The 24,765-nt window shown below is 50.2% G+C and overlaps 1 protein-coding gene across 1 annotated transcript in view; it reads left to right on the top strand.

Annotated features, from left to right (window-relative positions):
- Positions 1-7,483, top strand: part of LOC104274503 — an 8,337-nt gene extending 854 nt beyond the window's left edge. The window contains exons 2-10 of the mRNA XM_009870152.1: positions 120-164; positions 900-1,013; positions 1,616-3,301; positions 3,885-3,984; positions 4,635-4,783; positions 4,955-5,067; positions 5,803-5,892; positions 6,763-6,885; positions 7,289-7,483. Of these exons, the coding sequence (XP_009868454.1) occupies positions 120-164; positions 900-1,013; positions 1,616-3,301; positions 3,885-3,984; positions 4,635-4,783; positions 4,955-5,067; positions 5,803-5,892; positions 6,763-6,885; positions 7,289-7,483 (2,615 nt within the window). The remainder of the gene's footprint in view (positions 1-119; positions 165-899; positions 1,014-1,615; positions 3,302-3,884; positions 3,985-4,634; positions 4,784-4,954; positions 5,068-5,802; positions 5,893-6,762; positions 6,886-7,288) is intronic.
- The last annotated feature ends 17,282 nt before the right edge of the window (positions 7,484-24,765 follow it).

Below are 24,765 nucleotides of genomic sequence, written 5' to 3' on the forward strand. Positions count from 1 at the left end.
CAGGGAGGATCGCAGGCCAGTGGAGTTGGTTTGGTTATAAAAAGCTAGGGAGGAAAGAGAGGCAGCATTTCAGCCTGCATCTGGGTCTCCAGCGGACTCGGCGATGGCAGACAGGAAAGCTGACTCACTGCATTCCTCCATAGGGCTCTGGGGCATTTCCGCAGGTAGGGATCGAGTCCTCTTGGCACGGGAGGGTGGGGTTGGGTCTGGCTTTCACGGACAACCCCCTTTTCCAAGGGGGCTCAAGAGTCTTGTTTATGCGGAATCTTCCTCTGCCTGGGTAAGGCTTTTAGATCCAGCGATCCCGGTGCCTAGTTTGGCAGCCAACAAAATATTTGTCTTGGCTTTAAAGTGCTGGCCTGAACTTTTGTACTCGGTCCATCCTGGCTGAGAAGCAAATCAAAACTTTTTGGTAGTCATGTTCATAAATTATCCTTGTTTGGATGCACTTTCTTTTCCTTTTTTAACCATTTTCCCTGCAGTTCTACTTTCTGTATTCACTCCCTTTCATCTGCTCCTTCTTTGCATTTCCTCTGTGTGCTGCCCCTTTTCATTTTCAGGCTAGTTTTCTGTAAGCACGGGGCTTGTGTGACCATCCAGAGAGTGTGCGTGGGTCTGCCTGTCTTTTGTGTGATTGGAATCGAGAGCTGATTTTTACCTTCATCTGACAGTGGGGGAGCACTTTCAAACACGGTTAAGCTCAAATTTCTTAAACTTAAAAAAGAGGCAAGACCTTGGACACAAGATAAATTACAACACCCCCTCCCAGCTCCTTAGATTGCATTATTTGCACATCTCGTACTGTTATTTTTGATTTGTTCCCTGCTCTTGCCACTCTTATTTTTTTGGGCAAAGCTTACAAGCTCTTTCTTCTTTTCTACCTCACTTGTCACACACAGGATCACTCTTACTGGCGGTGCATTTCTACAGTTTGCCCAGAGCAGCCCCTCTGATCCCCAGCACAGCTCTAGGAGTCCTTCTGTTGGTTTTATCGTCTCTTTTGGCATATGCAGGTAAGACTCAGAGGGCGGCCAGCTTCAGGGCGTCCCTCTTCCACAGCTTTGCATGTAGCTGCTCTGCTTTGCCAACGGGTCTCTACAATCCGTGGCAGCCTTGCCAGACTGCTGATTCCTTCTCCTGGAGGAGTGTTTCAGCACAGCACATTTTTCCTCTATAGGCAACTAAAGAAATCAATGTTAGTTTCAAACCAATGCTTGCCATGAATACACGATTTCTCTAAAAACGGTTCCCAGGCGTCTGCGGGTGGGCATGTTGAAAGGTAAATGCCATGAGATCTCGTTATCTGAGAGAAAATAATGGCTGCCTATAACAAAGTGCACACTTGTTAGAGTGAATGCTGAAGTATTTCTCTGTTTTAACTTGGAGCAACGAGGACATGAAAATCTAAGAGCTGATGCTGGTACTTTTATCTCTGCAAAGCAGACGGCTTGGCAGAGACATTACATATTTTAACCCATAAACATAGGCCCCCTCTTCTCCATCAGTGGTGGCACAAAGCCCTAGCAGAAAGCACAGCTGCCTGTCCTAACTGCCCCTTCCCATAACCTACTGTCTCAAAATCACAGGTCTGTCTCCGTCGTCATTTGTTTCACAGGAATTCAGAGAAGCCTAAGAAATGCCTCCCTGTCCTTGTCTCTCTGCCTGACCATCTCAGTGTTCTGGTGTGGCTATGGAGTGGTCTTCATCCTGGGAGGGCAAGGAATTTTGAATGACACCGGTGATTTCCGCAACGCCTTGATGCCTGGCCTGGTCACATTTACTTTGGCACTACTCATTATTGCAGTGGTGGGCTTCCTTTGCAGAGAGGTCGTCCTGGCTGTGATTGCTTCTGCTCTCTCCCTTGCCAGTGCTCATGAAGTTGCGGTGCATTACAGCACAGCTTTCGGTTCCTCTGCTGTGGCTTGCAATTATGTGATTATCTGCTTGGTTGGGGGTTATTTCGCTCTGGGAAGGATTCTCTATTTCCTAACCAAAGAGAAAATTGCCCTCCCTGGCACAGGCCCGGCCAAGAAAAGGACCCACGAACAGATCCCATCCCCCAGTGGCAGCGTGAATCATTTTGCAGTCACCGGTCTGATCCTGAACATGCTGTCTGCCAGTGTCTTTGGCTGTAGGCTCCTGGGTGTCACTGGCAAACTTTTTATCGGTCAAGTGCCCTGGCTGTGGGCAGCTGGGATCTACCAGCTTGGCATCTGCATTTTGTCGTACCGTGCGATGGATGTACTAATGGCTACGTTCTTCGGCTTCACTTCCATCCTGAAATTTGCCCAAGGCTATTGCCTTCTGTACCCAATCTGGCAACCAGAGGAGCCGTCTTTCCCCATTCCATTCCTGGTGGTTTTCTCGATTCTTTTTGTTGTCTTGGCCCTTTTTGTCACTCTTAGGAGCCCGGTCGATGGCCTGTACTTGCTCTTTTATGTGGCCTACTGCATGGCGTTAGCTTGCCGGCCCAAAGGATTTTTTGAAGGGGGACCCCAAGGCGTGGATGTGGCCATCTTTGTGGCCTCAGCCTTGATGACTCTAATTCACCTGTACAACGTGAAAGCAAGCACCAAGATCCCAACCGGGAAGGGTGCTGTGAAGGCCCTGCTTGCTCGCGGCAGTTTTCTGAAGCTTCGTGAGGGGGCAGACCTTCACGCTCCCTACCTCGGTTATTCTAAGTACGCAGATGCAGAAGTACTTGGCTATGCCTGCAGTGTCCTTGCTTCTTTTGCGATAACAGTGACACGGGACCCACAGGCTCCACTTGCCACTGTTGTAATTCCCTGGGTAGTGGTAGCCGGCGGGATCCTTAAGCTTCTAGGTGGCTCCGTGGCCTTTGCCCGGGGCAAAACACTGGAGAGCAGTGCCTTCATTCTCTATGCTGTCATGTGGGTCATTTGGGGCTTGACAAGATACGGTGGCCTCTATGGCACTACCAGAAGCTTCCACACAGCGGTAGGCATTGTTGCTTTCATGCTCTTCAACGGCTTCATTGTCTTCTGCACACTCTTCTTAAACATGGCCTGGTTCTTTTACTCCTTTGCGTTCTCACTCATTGCCGTCAGCTTCCTGCTGGATGCCATCCATGCTCTTCCAGCTGGCTATGACGTTGCTGCCACTCTCATTTTTGGTCTGGTCAGCTTTTACTGCTTCCTCTCTGCCCTTTTCAACAGTGTCTTTGAGGGTTCCTGCTTACCGATGGGTAGGCCCCTTATACAGCTTAGTGGTGTGGGGGGAGGAATGACCAAGTGCCTTCACCTGCCTGCCAGGAAAGCATCCTCAGTCAAGAGAATTGCAGGTAAGGGAAATACACAGGGCATAATGTGGGGGCGGAGGGAAAATTCGGGGGGGTTTGGAGCAGAACATGATTAAAAGGACGTTGTTTCAATGCAGGTGTGGAAACTGTGACAATCTGATTTTAATGAAATGGGCCAAGTTACAGGAGTCATTAGAAGATAAATTCACTATGGGGGAAATAGGACCAATTCCTTGATAGCAGCTGAGTTTAGCAGTGAATTTGCTGCTGTCTCTCTTGTATCATATCTCAGTCTGCTCATCAGTCGGAGACACATGAATCCTCCAGGTTGGGGCTACCACCGAAAGCTTTGTGCAGAGAAAGCAGGGCAAATGCACGGTGCTTGCTCTCTCCACAGGGCTGAATGCCTTCTGGCCCTGATGAACGTGGCCCAGAACTCCGTTAAATGCCTGATCTCTTCTTGGATGAATGCTAGAAAATGCACTGTCAGACGAAATGCTTTGGTGGTTGGGAAAAGGAGATGAGAGCACCGATTTGGCTGTTTTGTCTGTGACAGCTCTTCCGTGAATTACAGCCCCTCACTTCTAGTCACTCAAGGGGTTCTGCCCTGTTCACATGCCAACAGATATCCTGAAGGATGGAGGCACTTGCGGCATCCCCACAGATACTGTGTACGTGCTCGTGGCAGCCTGTAATCGCCCCGATGCTGTGGAGAAGGCTCACCAGTGAGTATTTGTCTTGCTCTCCCAGTGAGGGCTCCCTTGGCTAGTCTAAAGACTTGCTGTTGGCTACAGCGATTGAGAGCGAGGGGCACACGGCTCAGCCTTTGTGGGAACAGCAGGGTGGTGAGCCTGGGGGAGAAGATCTGAGTGAGGGAAGGAGACAGCTGACCTGGCATTGTCTTTGGGGATATTGAAGGCTCCTGGCAGATGGTGGAACCAGGTAGCCTGGGTATCACGAGGAAACCCAAAGAAGTGGCAGATGGGGCAGGGGTTTATTGTACGTGCTTGTAGGTACATATTGTCACAACAAAACCCCTGGCAAATGTTGCTCCTGCTGTACGTCTGTAAGCAGCTGAGATCCCTCATGGTGGTGAGGTTTCCACAGAACTTGGGCAGTTGAGATTTCTACCCATCCCTACACAAGAAGCTAAACTCTTGATTTGGAGTAGACATCCCTGATTGAGAATAGTCGTTAACGTCGTTTTCTGTCAGGTCACGTGTTCAGCAGTCCTACTTTTACCACAGACTGGTGACCTGGGGCAGAGCCCACACACCTTCCCTTAACTTTAGCATTGCCGACACAAATTTCCTTTTCAGCTTGAAAATAAATCCCTGCCTTACTACCAGGCTCATCTTTCTTGCCTCCTTTCCAGCTCCAAGCGCCAGGCTCAGGATCGCCCCATGTCACTCTGGATTTCTAGCCTAAAGCAACTGGAACCTGCAAAGCATTTGTTCAGTCCCCTCCTCTGGGACTTCATGGAGGCTGCCTGGCCATCTCCCATTAGCTTGGTGGTTCCCAGAGGTGAGGAAAGGCTGTTACTTCCGAGCTCTCCTGAGAACTTTACCTTTGAGCCTCTGACATTAAGTCACGCGTTCCTGCGAGGCCCTGTGCTCCGTGGTGATGTTTTGGGTACAAGCATTGTGTTCGGATCGATGTCTGTTCTTAAGTGCCGTGGGACTCTTCCTTGTGCAGGTGAATGGGTGGACTTCCTGGGAATGAAGGACTCCGCTAAATACGTCGGGACCCCTCAGAGCGTTGCCATCCGCATCCCCGACTGCTCTGTCACCACGCACCTCATCGACTTGGTGAGTGGCCAGAGCGTGCTCATTCCAGACCTTCCCATTCCACTGTCCAGCGAGCAGGCTCGTGCCGGTCACTGCTGGAGGAGAGGAGGATAGTGAGAGGCTGGAGCACTCCAGCAGCTCTCTTGGCCTGTCACCTCTCCTCTCTTTTTTATTTTTCTCAGTGAAATGCAGATCCTGGCACGTTCAGACACGTTTGGGGAGTGAAACATGCTAAAATGAGTAGTACCGTTAAGAAGGGGTGAGGTGTGCAGGCAGCTGGTAGCTGATTTTATTGCAGAAAAGAGAGTAAAAGAAATACCCACCAGGTCAGAAAGCCAGAAAGGTTGCAATTAATAGACACTTTACCTGATTTCCTACATAGAGCACTTCTGTTTGCAAGCACAGGCTTTTCTGAAGCCAGAATAACTTTGGAAGGTCCAGAACGTTGCTAGAGGACCTGTGATACCCTGATGTTCTGCTCATTTCTAGGACAGACGTTGTAGGTCTTTGGCAGTTGCTGTTGCTGGAAAACTAACTGTTCTTTCCTGGTGGATACCAGTAAATCCCAGTTCAGCGAGGTGTTAATCACCCCTACACAGGTTTGATGGGACTGTAGTGGCCTGCAGAGTGGGTGTCTCTACGTGTGTGGGTCACATTGAGTTCTGACAGTCTCAGAGACTCACGAGCAAACTACAAGTCACCTGTTCTATACAGCAAAACATCCTCAGAGCTTTTATTCCATTTTCCTGTCACCAGGTTGGCCCCATTGTGGTCACATCAGCCAACCCGACGGGAGAGGCCGACACCACGCACCACAACCAGGTGTATGCCAAGCTGGGAGATAAGGTAATCGGGGCTCTCTGTCTTTTCATTCTAGCTGGTCCCGAAAGATTTGGGGATGGAAGAACACAGCCACCTTGTTTCCTGTAGGCAAATCAAGAATCTGAGAACGCACCTCATTAAAAAAAAAATCTTATGGACCTTCCTTGTGTTGGTGTCATAGGGAAAAACCAGTGTAAAATGCAGAACTTGGTTGGAAAACAAAATTCTTCTGATTTATACAGTCTAGTTACAGCTTGGCAATGTGAGTTAGTTCATCTTCCAACACAGAATGATATGAGCAACAAAAAATTGCTTCTTTGCTTACAAGCAATAAACCCACTGATGCCAGAATGTGCCAGGGCTCCAGCTGGCGCTGAGCTGTCAAAACGCAGGAGATTCCCATCTAAAGCTGGAACTGGTATAAAACGGGTGCCAAAGCTCCCAAATACTCCTGGCTTTTAGAACGTTCCTAAATTCTGGAATGAAAATGGTCGTGGCCATTCAACAGGCTGTCGCTCGTTGCACTGCTAAACGCTGAGCTCACTGCTTTCTGTGTATTTGTGGCAGCTTATGTGAGGGCAGCTTTAAACAAAAGTGGTACAAATCTTCTGCCTCCAACTCCTCAAAAATCTGTTTTCCTACACATTTGCTCAGGTCAGCTGATGTATAAACCTGTCTTTGCTGTACTGCTGACCTACAGCCTGTAGAGCTCTTGCTCTCTTTGCTTCTCTTAAGTTGATTCATTCCAGATTCAGACCTTGGTGTCAGTAAAGTGGGGTAGGAAGGAGCAGAATTGCCTGTGATGGTAATTACCTGCTGTTGAGAGGGGGAAACCACCCCCTCTTTTCCCAAGTGCCTGAAGGGAGCTTGGTGTGAACATCTGTTACTCTTGAGGTGGATGCAGTTCTTTGTGACGGGCCTTCTCCAGAGAACATCGCCTCCACCGTCGTGGACTGCACCAAAATCGACAGTGGCAACGTAGGATTCTTCAGAGTCGGTATCATCCCCAAGTCTCAGGTAAAATCGCTCTTGATTTTATTTCTGCTCCCTTTCTCCATCTCTGTTAAGCGGCTTTCAGCCTGGAGGTTTCCTGGAAATCTGTGACAGTGTGAGGAGTCAGCAGAGGGTAGAGAAGAAGCACAAGACCAGAGCTCCAGGTTGCCCGTGTCCTGATCCTGCACCCCTCTGTGCAGTGAGAGACTGATTCATTCGTGGGGAGAGCTCTGAGATCCAAGGTCACAAATCCTGATGGGGCAGGTTCTCTAGATCCCAGAGCAGATGGAAAAGCTTTGTGTAATCCCAACACTGAGCCCGGACACATAGCTTGAAAGAGAATAGGGCATCATTTCAGTAGCTGGAGAAGAAATTCGTGCTTTCCCTTACTTGCTGACCCACTCACAGTCGGGTTCGCTAATTCCAGGTGCTGCAGATCCTGGAGCAGGTGCAGAAGAAGCACACAGCCGGCCCTGGCAGCGGCCCTCGTGCCCCAAAGTGCCACGAGGAGCATCTGAACCACGGCCACGCTGTGCACAACGGGGTGGGCATGGCTGCCTTGGAGGACCCTGCGCCGGTGCAGTGCCCCGACGACGGCGGCGAGAATCACACTCGCCTCTGACTCCGGTGCCCGCCAAGGAGTTACGTGCTCACTAGGGAGCTGTTTGCTGGAAAATGACGTGTGGTCAAACTGGGGAATGGGAGAGGTTTCCCAGCTGCGGGGGTGACTTACTTACTCATCTTTCTACGGCTACTGCTGAAATAGCCCAGTGTGGAGCCCACTTCCAAACCACAGTCACACAGAAGTAAAAAATTTCTTTACGGGGACTGCCAGCTTTCACCGAAGATCAGACATGACCAACGAAAGTGTCCCAGCGGTGGCAGGCTGGCCCCGAGTAACACGCCTTTATTCCTTCACTGGGAGTTAGTAGCTTCGGTTTGGGGCATAGAGTAACAAGAAGTGTTTCCTAATTACGTGGTGGGGGGAAAACACTGCATGAAACTTGACGTGGGAGAGGGAGAAGGGAGGGTGTATTCAGGTGCTGTGCCGGTGAGGGCACCCATCACTGTTTTCCATGACCCCAATAACAATCTCTCCTTAGAAGGGCTGGAGCGTTACGGGAGCCCCTCCCTTCCCGTGTTACCTTACGCAGGGTGTGAATTCCAGGAGAATCGTCTGCACTGCATTTGAGGGTGCTAGGAGCTGGTCTCTTGCTTTATAATTTAACTGTATGTTGCCTCCACAGCGCAGATTTAGTGCGGAGTGGTAGCTGCTGCCTGGGAGGAGGCGAGAAGAAGTTCAAAACCTTCTCCTGAGGAATTTTCCTTGGCGAAGACTGCACGGCTGTGCAGTCAGTGGCTCCTTTAGCCTCTGAAAACTGTTGATCTTGTTCTTACCTGACTCAGGTGCAAGGTGCTGATCAAACTCCAGCTGAAACCAATGAATCGATTCATTGATTTCACCTGAAGTTCTGCTGGAACTTAAAATGTAAATGCTGTGCAGACAGAGGAGCTCAACCTCTAGAAACTGCGGCAAAACCAGGTCTTCTCGGCTTGTTCTTGCAGAACTGGCTCTCTTCCTGCAGAGAAAGAAAACGCCAGATAAAATTGAGTTTGTTAAATAGTTTTGCTGGTCTACTTACTGTATCTCTTTGGAGTTTATTAAAACTGGTTTTTAGAAAGCAATAAAATATTTTCAGTCAACTGTGGTGTGTCACGCAGCCTCTGGGGAAAAACCTTGCAGGTCAAAGTGTTCTGGGTTTCAGCGTGTCGGAGCTCCTGACCACACACGAAGGATCTTGCTGAGGAATCGGACTGCATCGCCTTCCAGGGTGGGGAAGAAGAGGGAAAGGGAAGGTAACTCTTAACATCAGCCCTCGTGGTGCCAGCTCCCTTGGTGAGGGAGCTCAGAAACACACACCAAGGCTGAATTTTGCCCCTTAGCTCAGTACAAAAGCCCCGTAAACCCTGAAATCTGAGGGAGTGCATTAAATCTGGGGAGGTGCTGAAGCATCACGGAACCTTTTGCTGTGAGAAAACAGTCTCAGCCTAAATACGATGGTGCTGCTGGTGTGGGCTGCAAGTAGTGATCTGTTTTAGCATGGCACGTGTTCAAAGTGGTTTCAAAAGCTGAATTTGTCTAGAGAGTGCCTCTCCTGGATCTGTTTTTCGCTCTCCTTGGTGCTTGTTTCTCACGGAGCGAGGTGCAAGATGGGGAGATATTGAAATTCAGTCCTTGTTTTACCCCACCCGCAGCTCCCCTGTGTACAAACAAACAGGAAAGAGACAGTTCAGGCAGGAGGAGATTTAAATTTAAATGGTATTTTTCAGTTAAACCAAAGCCAAAACGAAAATTAATATTTCCAGAGTTTTTCCAGCATTCTGAGGAGAACCAAAATACATTTAAAGAGAAGTGGGGAGAGAAGAAAGTGGCAAATCCAAAACACTTCAGTGTCAAACTGCTGAGACAAATGTTTGGAAGGTTCCTGAAAGGTCAGAGACCAAATCCATTTTGAGGTATTAACAAGAATTTATCAAATATTCTCATTGAGTGTCAATCTACTGAGGAAAATCCAAGACTTTGGCCAAGAAAGGCCAATTTTTGTCACATTGTCAATGATTCGAAGGCCCTTAGGCCTGAAAGTTCACCTTGGGAGACAAAAAGATCTCATGAATGGGCTTTTTGTAAAGCTTTAGTCCCGCTGGGGTTGGAAACAACCAGGGGAGAAGGGCTGTCCCACCTTGATTTTGGCCTTTGTGGAGTCCAGACAGCCATGTCAATGGGAAAAAAAAAAAGATTGGAAAATAAAGAAGTGTGTTTTCCAGTCGCTGGAAAAAACCAGCTCACCCTTCTGAGAATAGAGCTGTGCCATAGGAGCAGGAACTGACTCAACGACGTCTTCGAGGACGCGTGTTGGTACAAGTGGGCGGACGCGATACCAGGGTGGGCAGAGTGGTTCCGGGAGGAAGGGCGGCATCGCAACCGCCTCTGGAGTGAGATCGGCCGAGCAGGAGCTCTGAGGCATGGGCAGAGTCCTGAGTGTCCCTTGACCACCTCCAGCTTAGAGAATCACCGGGAAGCGGCAGCAATGTGGGCACAGAGCCCCCTCCTCCTCAGCTCCTGAAATAGGAAAGTCGAAGTCTGCCCGTAGCTTGGGATGGCACGGGAGGTGGAGGAAGGGGCAAAAGTCCTGCTTGTTTGGGTGATCATCAATCAGAACAAAACCCTTTGATCTTGGCGCTGTTGAGGCCGCAGCACCTGAAAACACAACCCGCCGTGATTTTGGGTGGTACTCGCCTAGCTTGGGATGGGACGGGAGGTGGAGGAAGGGGCAAAAGCAAAGTCCTGCTTGACTGGGTGATCGTCAATCAAAACAAAACCCTTTGATCACCTGCAGTGATTTTGGGTGATACTCGCCTCGCTGCATTCTTCCCGGCGCTCCTCCCTGCACCACCGAGGGCCTTGGGTTATTTCTACAAAATGACCGGATAAGCTGGTTTGTCGCTGTTCGGGGGGAAAATACTGAGAACAAAACCAAACCAGCATATTTCAAAATCCGGGGCCAGATCTTCAGCGGCTCCACCAAGCACGGCTTGGATTGACATCCCTGACAGCTGACCTGGAGCACCCAGCCAAGAGCTGGGCAACCTCTGCTGGTCCAGAGCCCCCTGGGGCTCCCCGAGAGACTGAGTTTAAGGAGCAGCTCTGAGCTGAGGCTCAGAATAAGTGGGGGCAGATGTTGCTGGGTGACAGCAGCCGGGCACTTGACCAAAGCAGAAAATAACTCTGCTAAAGTTGTCTTTTGCTGCTCGCCTCCCTCGTTGTAATTCGCGGGGCACTCTAGGTTGTCTGGTGTGGGAGAGCAGCAGAGAATTCATCTGCCCAGTGAAGGAAGTCAATTGTGGGAAAAAAAAAAACTTGTGGGGGAAAAGCGTCGGTCTGGAAATGGAGCTCCTTGAGTCATAACAAGAATTAACGGGATAAACTTCCAGTTGTGACTCAGTTGTACTCCTCCTTTCTGCCCCCACTAGAAAAGCGTCTTATGGCTCAAGCTCTCATCTCCTCTTGATGCCCGGCACCGCCGTAGCTGGGGCCGGGGAGGGAAAGCTCGGCAGTAGCTGTGTCTTTGGGCAGGGACCAGGGGGTTTCTTCATCCCGCACCTCCCGCTCTGTCGGTGTCGATGCCCAACGCGGCAGTTCCCTGCTCACATCCAGCGGGCATCAGAGGGGCGTGAAGGTGCACCCAGACAACCCGGCACAGGATCCAGCCCTCCGTGCTGGTTCTTGTCTCGGTGCTCGAGGGGAGCCCACAGCAGCACGGCTGGGAGTCCCCAACTTCTCAGCCCCATGGACTGAGTGGCCGGTGCAAGGGGTCGTGCAGGGGGGGCTGGATGGGGAGGTCTGTCCTGTGGATCCAGTTCGGCGCAGCCTCTGGCCACGACTCGGCAGCTGTAATAAATACCGCACCTGAAAAGCCAGAAGAGTTCAAAGGCTCAATTCTTGTGAGAATCAGGTTTTCATTCCTGGAAAACACTAAGAGAAGATCTGACTCGTGTTTTTATCTCTCCCTAGATGCCAAAAAAGCAGGAATTTCAACAAATTGCTCTGCTCTGTGAGATGGGTGTCAGGGTTCAGGCGGTTGTTCTGATGTAGGTACATCTGCCTCAGCAGCCGTGGAAGGGAGCCGCTGCTGTCCCTTCAGGATCAGCCATGCCCAGGCACCTTTGAGGAACCTCACGTTCTCCCCACACTGCTGCAGCAGCAGAAACCTCGTCGACCCTCTCGCAAGGCTTGGCTCTGTGCAGCTTGCAGAGGAGCGGGAGCTGTGGGATCGCATCCCAGACTTAGAGACCTTCTCTACCCGAGCACCTCCATTCTCAGAGCCTATTTTCTGTATTATTCACCCAGCAGGAAGAAATGCAGACCTTTCATAAGATGTTTGTTGCTGAGTTTCAGTAAAGAGCCAGCTCTGAATTACTTCTCGGACATAGCACCAGTTACAGGAGGTACCTCAACAACTAATTTATAACAGCTTCCTCCTTTGACCCGACTACTGGTTTGCACCAGTTCTTTTATCTGCTGATTTAATGACGGGTGCGTGTAACCAGTTTCTCACAGTTTTGGGTTCCAGCGTGGCCTTGTGCGCTCAGGGGCAGCACCCTAAGTCAGCAGGATGTGCCCAGGTTTCCTTTGGGTGCGCTGTTCCAAGAACCTGGAGGGCGGGTAAGTACTCTGCACCTGTTCAAACTCACCTTATCTCCTCAAAATCCCCTGGCATCCTTTTCCCTGCAGCCTTGCTGAGGACCTTGTCCTCCCACACTAGATTATCTGATCTTCCATGACCCAAGGGGTTACCGCAGCCTCTGTCCTCCTTCTTACCACCCCCTCCAGTTGCCCCAGGCCCTCCTTACCTGTGGCTGCCAGTTGCGCTCACTTGCAAAATAAACCAAGTCCTAAGTGGCAATAGAAGAGGCTCTCATGGGAAGTAGAAATGACACTGGAAGCTGAGGAGGAAGAAGAAAGGAACAGGCATGAAGAAGAAGTTCCAGACGTGAAGAAGACACCAAATCCAGCAGGCAGCAGTTATCGTGACTGCTGGGGGACAGGCTGCAGGCTTGCTTCTCCTTGGCAGCAGAAAGAGCTGAGGTGGGGTTTCACAGACACAATTAATGTTGAGGATATTCTCCATCTCGCTTCCAAGCTCTAGCTCCGTGGGCTTTTAGCGCGACTGACTTCCCCGACGACTCAAGCAGACGTTCGCTTTTGCAACGACAATTCGTGCTGATGTTTCTCTCGATAAAACAGTGGCTTTCTGCCCACTTTCTTAAAACTTCCTCTCCCATCCCTGCCTCTACAGCTCCTTCCTTCTCTCATCTGCGCACGCCAAGTGGGCTGCTCTTCTCTGCCAGACCTGGCGGCCCATCCTTGAGGACAATTTCCTCAGAGCTCAGCTCTCTTCTGAGCAAACGCTAGGATGTGAAGAGGAGCAAAAAATGAAGAAACTCATCTGCAGGAGAGACTTGGGGACAAACGTGACACGGCTTGCATTCTTTACACCTCACCCCGTTAGAAACCAAAGGCCTGGTTGCTCATTGCTTGTTCCCACTTGGAAATAGATCCTTCAGCGATGTATAGCGTCTCGTAACGGAAAACACAGCGAGAAGCCTCAGATATTAGCAAATAGCCCTCATGAAAGGACCCTGTGTTTAGAGAGCTTGAATAAAGGGATTGAAGGCTCCCGTTGTTGATCTAAGGGAGGTGTGTTTGTTTCCCTCTAACCCAGCAGAGACGCTGGTGGGGGCGGCTCAGACCTGGGCAGTTTGCTTTGAGCCTGGAAAGAACCATGAGTAGGTGACCACGGGTCGGGACGTTGCTCCAGCTCCCAACCTTCCAGCGCCGAGTTTACGGGAAACAGAGACCTGTTGTGTCCGTGGATGTGGTGCTGCTCACTCGCACGGGGCCTGGTGGCTCACACGTCTCCCGGGTTAACTTCTCGTCATAACTGTTTAGGGCCCGGTGATGAATTTTTGCCTTATCTTTGGCCGAAGTGGCTAGAACTGGCAACCTGATGTAGATCAAACCTGTGAAGAATCTCTGGAGATCCAGCGGCTGATGTCTACACTCTGGGCAGGACCTCATCGCATGTGCCGAGCGTTTAGAGTTGTTGCTATCGGAGATCTGATTAAATTAAACCCTCCTAGAGGCAGACGTGGGTGACTACCTCGGAAAATCTTTTCTTTAACATTTGTCAAATTGGCTCAGTTTTACATTTTCTCTACTCCCGTGGTCTTGCACACACAATTTGGCATTTCTGACCAGCATCTCTGGGGATTATGGAACAACAGATTGGCTTCTGAAGGAGAATCATGACAAATCTCAGCCGAGACAGCAAAAATTTGTGAAATTCATAGCATTTTAACAAAAAGGCTTTGTCATGGTAATAATAAAATGGGGAATTACCCAAACACGTTTGATAAAGGAAATATTCCACTCCAGCAGCATTAAGACAACGCTGAGAACCAAATTGATTTCCTTGTTTGCAGCAAAGAGAGATGGGTGCTTGTTCCAAGCACAGCCTGCAGGAAGATGAAAAAGATTTGCGGTTCATCATGTTAGATAAAAACACGTGTTTTCCTTTTATCCTGCCACACCTGATGCTGAAAAACAGGTGCAGGGCAAACACCTCTCTCCCATCATTTCTCGTGAGATAGCAGAATACTTACAAGGCAGGGAGTGTCAAGGTGAGAAGCCTGGTCTATGGTAAATGGGGCTTTTTCTGTAACATCATTTGTTTGCTTTCTCATTCAGTAAACCATAAAAACTCAGCACATAAAAAAGTCCCCATCTTTACATCTCTGGCTTTCCTCCTGCCCAGGCATTCATTGATTTCAACGGTACAGATGGTTAATTGATTTCACTGTGCTCTGCCAGTAAATAATCCTTTCCATGTTGTCAAAGGAGATACTAATCATGGCCCTCCTTGAAACGAAGCCATCCTCTGAAGCTCAGGGGCTTCTGTAGCTTTCTTATCTTGCTCCATTTATAACGTAAACGATAGATCTGTCCATAGCTCCGAAGCCATAAAATAGTTTATATTTTAATCCCTGATTTTTCCAGTTGCCACCATGCTCTCATGGGCTGAGACGTCCCAGCTTGGTTCACCTGCGGGACAGCAACAGTGCAAGGCGAGAGCTGCTGCTGCTGCTGCCACAAAACTGCTCCCTGGGCATCATCCTGGGAGCCCGCAGCCCCCACAGATAACTTTTCCAGCCAGGCCAAAATTTGCCTTGACTTACCCAGCCCTGGGCCGTTTGGGGTGTGTGTGCCAGAGGGGCAACTCCATGCCCGTCCCTCCAGCTGGGCCACTGACTCGGGGATGGTCTAATGCAGACCCATGTGGCAGAGGTGATGTGTCCAGAAGGGACCTTCGGCTTTGTTTTCCTTCCAGCAGTTTATGGCCAATATTAAAAATAAACTAAAGGACTCTTGCTTGGAAGGATCAAGCAGTTTTTCAAGTATTAAAACATGAAAGAAGTTGCACATTGTGGGACTTCCCCACATGCTTCAAGTTAAGCCTTTCCTGGGTGGTGGTGGGCCTCAGCTGGCACTTAAATGCATTTTTTATAAGCACTTCATTGTGCTTTGCAGAAGCTTTAACAACTCTTCGCCCTCACGAGTAACCCGGAGTCGGGGGTGGCCTCCTCTCCTTGTTTGTCTGATGTCGTTGCCTAATTCATTTATCTGGACATTTAAACCAAGCACTCTGTGGCAGCTGGGCTGCGGGCACGCTGGGAGCACAAGAACCGTGGGTAACTCTGTCCCAGCGAGGTGGCAGGATTTAATTGCACTGACTTTTTGATTACTTCATTCTGTGCCTTTTTCGATCCGAGTCAGAGGAGGATGGTCCTTAATCTTTTCACCTTACCCACTCTCCTGAGCTTTCCTGCTCCCCTCACTGCCGGTCCCCCTCGACAGATGTTCTGCCCCTTGCTGGAGGCTGAGCTGAGCAGCAGCAAGAGCAAACCAGAACACTCCCACCTGGTTTTTCTTTTTTTGGGGAGTGTCCTGGGCAGGCTCTGGAGCTGGCAAGGGTGAAAGCAAGACGTTTGCTCCGTTCTGGCCCACGCTGTGCCCAGCTGTGGTGTGGGCAGCCAGGGAGGAGGGATGGTGCTTGGCGGAGGTGATGGGCATGTGCCGTCCGCTTGGAGCGTAAGGAGGGAGCTGGTTTTAACCTCCGGGGAGGAACAGGGGTCTCCTGACACATAGATGGGTCATGTATAGGTGCCGCCCTGGACGGTGGCTCAGTCAGGCAGAATACAGGCTTGTGTGGGAGAGAAGGGCCCAGTGTGTGTGGAGGTTTGTGTAGCTGTCACAGGGTATGTGCAGGGAGGGGAGCATGACTTAATTCCACTTACAGATGCTGGCACAGGTTGAGAAACCACAGGAGGCTGGGAATGCCCGGCCGCGTGCGAGCAGAGAGGAGGGTGCGGGTGGGTTTGTGGGGTCAGGAGGCTGCAGGGGTGAAGGGGAGCCTGTGTTCAGACCCAAGGAACGGCTGCCAAGGGTTTTTAACCAGGAGTTTGGGGAGCTGCTAGGATGAAATGACAGCCGTCGCCTGGGGCTGGAGTGAAAAAGCTGCTATTTGTGGTGACCTCGAAGGGCAAACCGAATTGCAGGCTGCAGCTCGTGGAGGATCAGATGGACAACAACCCCGGTGCCAAAGCAAGCCAAGCACAGTTAAAACTGGAGTTACTGTTTACATGTTAGTAACGAAGCGTGGGAGGAATCCAGCCCCAAAAGCTCCCGGGTTTGGCTGCTCAGGTCCCAGAGCAGGGAGAGAGTGAGCTCCTGCCTGGGGATGCAGAGGGGGAGAAGATGCTCCAAAAAAAGTCAGGAAGATGCTCCAAAACAATAAGGGAGAAGGGAAGGGGCTTGTCCCTTGGGTGGTGGGAGTGATCCCCCTGCCTGGGGCGGGAGGGAGGAGAAGGGATGGTGCTAGGGAGCTGGCAGAGATCTGCCACTTGGACACTGCTTCCAGGACAGGAAAAAACATTACAGAAACCCTCCAAATCTGTCCTGCACATCCCAGTGTTTTGAAGCCAGCCTCACTGTTTCCTTGGTTGAGGTTTGCCTTTATTAAGAGTGAATTTCCCTCATCCCTGACTCCCCTCTGCTGGGCCTTGTTTGCTCTGGGGAAGAGAAAAGTGCTGTTCCCTGCTCTTGGCACGAATCTCCCTCCCCTGCGGGTCTGTGTGCTTGGGGATGTGCGTGGGGATGGCTCCTGAGGTGCTGCAGCCAGGGAACACCCGACCCTCTGCAGCCCCAGCTTGGTCAAGGACCCACCTCAGCCTCTGCACATCTGCAGGAGCCGAAAGCCCCGAGATGGGGACTCTCCTGGGCCAAGCAGGGAAGGGCTGAGGAGGTGCCGTAAGCCCTCTGCCGGAATCACGCCTTCCAATATTTATTCCTTCCTCTAAGTGCTCAGCCACGGAGCCTTGCAGTTTCTGAAGGACGAATAGCTCAGTGGAAGTCAAACGCAACACAAAGCCTTTTCCTTACGTTCCAGGAAAAAAAAAAATAAAGGTTTATTTAGTGGGTTTTAGCAGTTTTAAATGCACAGATCTGAGTGTTGTGGGAGGGGATATACAGACAGGAATGACATTCACAGTTCAAGGCGTTTAGGAATCACAGGAATTCCTGTGAGAAATCATCAGCTCCTGGTCCTGCTGTGGGCAGGTCTCCCGGCGGTTTCAGGCACTAACTGGAGATAAACAGTAAATCGCCACAGACGGCTCCCAGGAGAGACACTGGGCGGGGAAGTGCTGCTGTTTCCCAAGGAGGTGAGCCCTCGGTTAGCGAAGGTATGGCTTTCAGAAGGCCACGTGCTCTGGTGAGGCGTGGGATGCCTTGTGTCTTTCGGTGAGACCGGACGCTGTTCCTTTTGCTCTGGACCAAAGTTTCCTTGGGTTTCAGACCGCTCTGCTCTTCACGCTTTCAAAAATCTGCATCACCTTGACTGCTGGTATGCAGCCTTCTCTCACGATGGTGATGCCGCCTTCCCAGAGGAAGAATGAGACAGTTAGGATAATCCCCACAGTGTGAAAGAACGAGATGAGGGTATAAAGGGACATCTTGGACCATTAAAGCCATCCAAATGCTCGGGACATCCAAATAATGAAGTGGTGTAGCAAGAGGACCAGAAACTTTGCCAGAAAGCAAAACCACCCACCAACACTGACCCCACGCTTTGTTCAAGAGTTTATTTTTCCATTAGTGAATCCCACTCAAATGACAAGCCAGATCCAGCCAACAAGAGCTCAGCTTGTGCTGTTACGTCATTGTGGATGAGCTCCTGTAACACCTTCATCTGGTGGTCTGCAAGGAGTATACACCCTTCCTTTCAGAAGCATCCTCCCTCCCACGTGAACCATTTTTTGCTCTTTTAAAGCAGATTTTGCTTGCACAACTGTGTTTCTCCTCACTGCCTTGTTCTGTCAACATGGAGGTCCTCCAAGGACATCTTTTGTTTGTTCCTCTTCATCAACATGTTTGCAAATGTCCGGGCACTCAAGAACTGTTACTCTTGGAGCACACTGTGCTGCCAGATTGATACTACTGAAAGGAATGGAAACATCCAAGGAAAATGCAATTTCTGACATAGAAAGGGCGGATCTTACACTCACTTTCGTCAATCTTTGTGCAGTTGACCACAGTGGATGCCACCACCTCATCAGATTCTCCATCACAGAGAACACCCTCCAGCTTATGGCCAAGACGCCTGTATGGGAAAAAAAATAAAATGAAATGCAATAACACTGCACAGAACCTCATCTTGCCTTGTGCTGAAGTTCTCCTTGACGCAGGACATCACATCGTGATCTCTACACCCCTTGGCGGGTGGTTTGCGCTGCCATGGAAGTGCCGGCGAGCAGGGTACTCACGAGATGACCATGTCGTGGTGTGTGCTGTCGACTTCTCCGCTGGGATTAGCCGACGTGATTGCCAAGGGTCCCGTCATGTCGATGAGGTGCACCAGGACGGTCAGGTCAGGCACTCTGATCATGATACTGTCCTGAGTCCCCACTCTGCTGTAGCCAGCTCCAACCCCTTGAAAGACAGACAGAGGACACTGGCAGAGGCAAAGCTGGGGCAATACCTGGCTGGGTGTCAGAGGGACACCTCCTGCTTTCTCTGCAAGTCACCCTGTGCCACCCTCCCCATCAAAACCGTGACTCTCTTTGGTTTCAGAAATATTTCTTGATCAGAAATCCATGACAGCCGCTGTAAGACTTTGGGGACTCACCCAAGAGGAAAAGGTCAACGGCTGCACATCAGCATAGCTGCCTTCATAGGGTGTTGGACCTACCTGCGTCACAGGGTCCAGCTTCTCGTGATCCCACCCTCTGTCCTGTACCTCCACCTGCCCAGCACGCAGAACTCCTGCCGTTCCTTCAGCCTCTAACATTGTCATTGATTCCCAGAGGCCAGGTTTGGGTGTGACTCATGCTGTTGTGACTTTACCCATGGGGTAGGAAGGGAGAGGCGATGCGAAGGGATGCCCACAGGAAACCCGTCCCCTGGGACCCCTCGTCTGTCTCTGAGGCTCCACCCGAGGGTTGCTCATTCCCAGCTCACAGCAACGGACTTTGGAAGAGGTGACCCTCCCAGGCTGATGAACCTCCCTTCCTTCGAATCTAACTGAGTTAAAGAAATCATCATACTGCCTCAGCCCGCTAATGAGTCATTCCAGCTCATTTACATCCTCTGCTAAATGTCTACCAAGACACCAGCAGTGATTTCTCGGGATGAAAGGGACCGAATATCTCCCCACTGACATCTGAAAGGGTGTGCGGATTGCAGACCTGCCCTGCTGAAGAGGTGAAAGAGAGTGAGAAGGGCTGTCCTGTTCATCTCACCTAACTTCTTCAGCCACTCTCCTTTCTTGATGATACAGCCGATGCCACCGGGGTAAACGTTTTCCATGAATTCCCAAAGCAGCGGGCTGATGGGGGGAGCAGCTGCTCGCAGCTGGTCCAGGTTTGAAATAAAGATGCAGATGGGCTTCTCTTGAGGCCTGTCCTGAAAAAAAGGAAGAGAGGAAGGGGAAAAAAAATGGAGGGAGAGAGAACATTTGCATTGAGAAGATCGAAGCCCATGGGAATCCTCGCTCGCGTGCTTCCCAGGGACCAGGAACTCCAAGCAAGCAAGACGCTGTCTCAGCACAAAATGCCGAGCACAGGAGGGGACTGAGTGCTGTGATTGATGCCACAGCTCAGATCTGCATGTGCCGATGGAGGAAGAGAGAGAAAAGAGGTCTGCTCTTAGGATCTTGGCAGGGTGCACCCAAACCTCCTGCTTTAGGCACGACTGAGGGAGGGACGGTGATGCTCTGCTCGTTATGGGTGCTTTTAGCACCTTGTACACCAGAGGCCTGATTGTCGTTTAACTTGTGCTGGTATAAATCAAAGTCACCCATTCATGACAGGGTAATGGAAGGAGAGCCTAACCTCTTGGAAACCAACATCCACATGACCACCTCCTCAGTTCCGTGCTACGAAATAAGGGGGCTGTAAAATGAACAGTGACACGGAGGGCAAAAAATAAAAAGAGCTCGGGAAGCGGTGTCATTTTTGTCCTCCACTGACATCAGTTTCAGCGGGGCCAAATGACTCAGGAACTGGGCATGTATTTACATTCTGTTTATATTATCTCATCGACAGGGAAGGTTAGCGCTGGCACCACAGCAGGACAGAAAAGACTGCCTTTGTTGCTGATGTTTGCATTGAGTGCCAGCTGAGATAGTCTGTTATGCTTATTTCTCCAGGCTAGCCAGGAAATTGCCTCATGGAGAACAGACGGGGCCAGGCTGCAAAAGTTGTGTTGAAGGTGCAGCCTTTGCGTCCAATTCCAGCACTGAATGTCTCCACAAGTCCCGGGAAATTCAGGCCTGGGATTCTGATTCAGCACTTCATAAGACAAAGGGGACAAACACAGGGTCGGACCCACTCGTGACAAGCATTGAGACCGTTCCAGTTTGGGTTTGTTCTTTGTCCCCTCCCTGCAAAATGTCCCTGACACTTCGGGGGAGGCTGATCATAAACTCTACCCATGGTGTACTTGAGACGAGGTGCCTCTCATTTCTGCTTCTGGGCATGTACAGGACATGAGCAGGACCCAAGTGACACGACGACAGCCTTGTATTCACACCTTGATTCTGTAGACTTTCTCGATGGCCTGTGGGTGTTTGCAGGAGGCTGCCAAAGCGTACACGGTGTCCGTCGGGACCCCACACACCGCTCCCGTGTTCAGCAAGTCGGCGATGGTCCTCAAGCCACTCGTACGGTGGGACTTGGGACAGATGCAGGGTGGAGGATCCTCGGTGTCCTTCTTAGAGCTCCCAACCTGGCAAGAAGAAATCTGTTACAGCAGATAAGAAACACAGAGTGGGATTCAGTCCACCCAAATCTCACTGTGCCGTGCTCCCTCAGTAGTCAAAGGGCGGAGGCAGCACATCTCGGGATGCTTCACCTAAAGGAGGTGAGATGAACTACAAGGCAGAAATGATTGGTTCTGTCCCAGCAACAAAATCCAAGAGACTAACTTTGGTTTGGACATTTGAACTGCTGATGCCTAAAATTACGGGAGATGAATCCCACCCAGCACCATGACTGCTTCCTGGAGAAATGACTGCTTCCCAAAATGACCTAAATCCAGAGGAACTTGGGTAAGATCAAGTTTCAAGTGCTTTCTCATAAATCTCCATGGTTAGAAACGCTGATTTAATGAAAATCTTTCTCTGCAGCAGGAATTGGAGATGTCAGATAGATCACCCTGCTTAGGTGGAACCGCCTCAGTCAGACATGCAAGACTGTAGAAAAATTTTAAAGATAACAGACAGAGTGGGGAGCTCTTGCTGTCCACTTTGGGAAATTCCCTGCCCACAAGGTTACGGCCTTTAAAACTTCAGCCTGTCAGCAGTTCTTGGGTTGTAGGTGGCCAATTCCACGGGAGGAGGGAGACAGGCATTTTGGAGAGACGTGGGAGTCTTCCAAGCATCCCTGCCCTTTCTCCAAATTTCCATACAAGCTATTCATGATGGAAGGGAGCTCGTTTTTGAGCTCATAACTCCAATTGGCACTAAGGGATTCAAAGGAAGGCAAATTCACTGGAAATCTGGACTCGACCAGGTGAGACCAAAGGCCAAAGAAGATGTCCCTCCGGACCAGGGAGGCGTCACCATCGTGCAAACAATCTCTTACTGTGAACAGAGGAGGTCCCATCATCATGAGATCCTTTCCAAACATGCTGTTTGCAAGGGATGCTGTTGCTCCGTAGAAGCAGATGATGCTGAAGATGCTTAACATCACAACTGGAAAAAAAACCAAAACAAAACTGAAACACCAAATAGTCAAAGGCAGGAAGGAAAAAGATTTTTCTTCTATGCCTCCTGACTTCCCAGCACTGGCAGACTTACTTCAGTCTTTCCTGTCATGCAACATTTGCAGTCCAGCATATTTGTGGGTCTAAAAATCCAAGGCATTTCCAGGCTTGCCTACCTGTGCACCTTTGGCCATATGGCTTTTTTTTTTTTCCTGGTGGGAAAGCTTCTACAAAGCATCTTGCTAAAACACTCTGTAAACAAAACTCTCGCTTGCTGCAAAGCCAAAGGTTTGACAGAAATACAGGTATTCACACCACGAGTAGTTCATCCCAGACCTGAACAACCTCCAGAAAGTAGGACTCTGCAGAACCTCAGGAAGCTGTCTTGATTCAGCGGTATCAACCACAGTTAAATGTTTATTAGGAAGCTCAAGGACCTGAGGATGATATGGGGAAAGGTTTTCCACTCCAGTGATGGAGCCAAAAGGCTCAGCATCTGCAGCTTGCACACACACCAGTCTTCTAGGGAAAGGTGACACACTCTTCTGGTTGTTTTTTTTCCACATTGTGCTTCTGCAGAACATGACCTTCAAAGGTCCCTTCCAACCCAAGGCATTCCATGATTCTATGATTGCTCCCCAACCAGGCACCCACTCATTGCACAAAGGTTTGAGGGCCAAGTTCACCTAAAACTCACTTTCAAATGGCAAAGGGAGGTTCTCCAACGTAAAGAGCAGAAAACAAACGGTCAAGAGCTCCATCGCAAGGGTCATGCAGAGAAGCACCACGTTAAAAGAGGAAGCTGTGAAAAGAAAGAGAAACAAGGAGGACCCGCATCAGAGAACAGCTCATTAAATATGTGTGGAACAGCAGAAATATTTTTATTTCTTTTCGTTAAACTGATCCGAGTTCCCTGCCCACAGAGGAGCAGAGAGGTTTGGCTGTGGTTTGTTCAGCCCTCAGCTTGCAAGAGCCGAGCTGCCAAACCCTTCATCTGCCAGTACGCTGTGCTCACATGGAAAACACTTCTCGGGCAGCCAAGAAGATTCTGATTTACAGCAGCTGGGCTGCAGGGTGATTGCAGACATCTGCCAGCAGCCCAGTCCATCTAACACTTTCACCTTATTTGAACCTTTTATTTTCTTTGAAATGTTCTTCTGTTCTCTTATGACTGTACCCTCTAAGCCCAGCGCAGCTTCTGTTACTGGTGTGGGCAAAACATTTTAGTTTTTGTTTAATCGGAGTGACAGAGGGAGCCAAGACTCCCTCACTTGTGCATCTCCACCACAGTCACCACAGATGAGATTAATTATCTGACCCCGAATACCCTCAAGAAACAGTCACAGATGGTACTGAGGCTTACCTAGGATAATTAAAAAACCATTGAGCACCAAAAAGGCAACAGAACCAGCGGTGAATCCTTCGCTGTTCCCTGCATCGATGTTCATCAAGTGGCCTGAAATAGGACCAGCAGATTGGGTTGTGAGCAAACCAGTAAGACCAGAGCAACAAGAATGACATATCTGCAGCTGGAATGACTAAAATCCAAACTAATTGATGGTGGTGGCTGCTACAAAGAAAATCTCCCGCATGGAAACCCAGTGCTTCTGTAGTGCAAAGCATTTGAAGTATTAACTGGTGATGCTTATCCAAAAAAGCTGATGATTTTACCTCCAGCTTGTAAGGAATAGGGTCTGGCTGAAAATATTAATAGCTTCTTGCCATACCTCTTAAGCAACAGCTTTAACTTTCCCCACAGGTGTTTATTTTTACAGGACCTGGCATGGAGGCTGCATGACCATGCTGCCCACCTGGAGCCAACTAAGGCTTTTTAAAGCCCAGGCTCATCAGTCTGAGATCTTATTTCACAGCTACAACCAACTAAGATGGATTGTTCCAGGCTTCTGAAGGATAAATCTGGAATCTGGAGACTTCTGCTGCTTAAAAAGCACCTCCTGAATTCTGAGATAAGAGGCAGTCTGAGTGCTGTCACCCTGTAGTTTAGCCAGGGTGCTCTTGACCTTTCCTGGAGTCAAAGGCAGGACTTGGACTCCTGGAGCTGTGGGATTGCCAGGGGACTACAGGAACGGCCGTCAGTGATGTGAGTACAAGCTGGGGTGTTGAGCCATTATCTTTTTATGAGGAGAAATATTGGTAAACCTGCTGTCACTGAGTCTTCTGGGAAAAGGAATTACATCAGGGAGGGCAATCTGAAGTTTCCTAAAAGCATCCTTTTTTTTGTTTTGTGTATGGGTGAGCCAAATAGCAATCCTGACTTTGTGTTACCTGCGAAACGAAGCCAGGTCCACGCTCCCCAGAAGGCAGCGTAGCAGAAGGGAAGAACGCACCCAAACCTTCTCCCTCCTTGCACCTGGATCCTGCAGACATACAGCTGCACGACAGCTCCTGGGATGAGCACGGAGGGCATGGAGAGCTGCCGTCTGCTGGTGTCACCGAGCGTGCCCTGGATGGCAGAGACCGCAGCCAGGCCGTTGCAGATGTAGAACAAGGCATCTGGCACCTCGGCTCTGGTGCCGCTTGGGAAATTCTTGAATCTCATGAAGAAGGTTTTGGCGGCCATCAGCGTGGTTTGAAGAGCTGAGCTGGACATGGCCTGGGCACCAACTGGAATCAAAGCCTTCTCCCCGATGGAGTTGATGAGGCTGGCGAAGGTGGCGTACATGGAGAGCGCCGTGCAGAGGCCGCAGGCGGCCCCGAGGAACGGGTAAGCGCCTGACAGGGGGATCTGATGGATGGAGGCGCTCGTAAGGATGATGAATGAGGCGTTCTGCAGCATCTCCAGGGTATCTTTGTGGGTCGACATCAGAAAGAGCATGCAGGCGATGGCCAGGAAGAACCACCCTCCGTACATTCCCAGCCTGCTTTCCTGAGCCTTGGACAGCCCAAGGAAGGTGGTGAGCGTAAACTCTTCCCAAGACATCACCAGCCAGTAGAGGCTGTGGACACCAAACTTGGTGGTGTGGTAGGCATCTCCTCTCAGATAACTGTAGAAGCTGGACAGC

Source organism: Apaloderma vittatum, unplaced genomic scaffold, assembly GCF_000703405.1.
Source record: "Apaloderma vittatum isolate BGI_N311 unplaced genomic scaffold, ASM70340v1 scaffold26135, whole genome shotgun sequence".
In the NCBI taxonomy this organism is placed as follows: Eukaryota; Metazoa; Chordata; class Aves; order Trogoniformes; family Trogonidae; genus Apaloderma; species Apaloderma vittatum.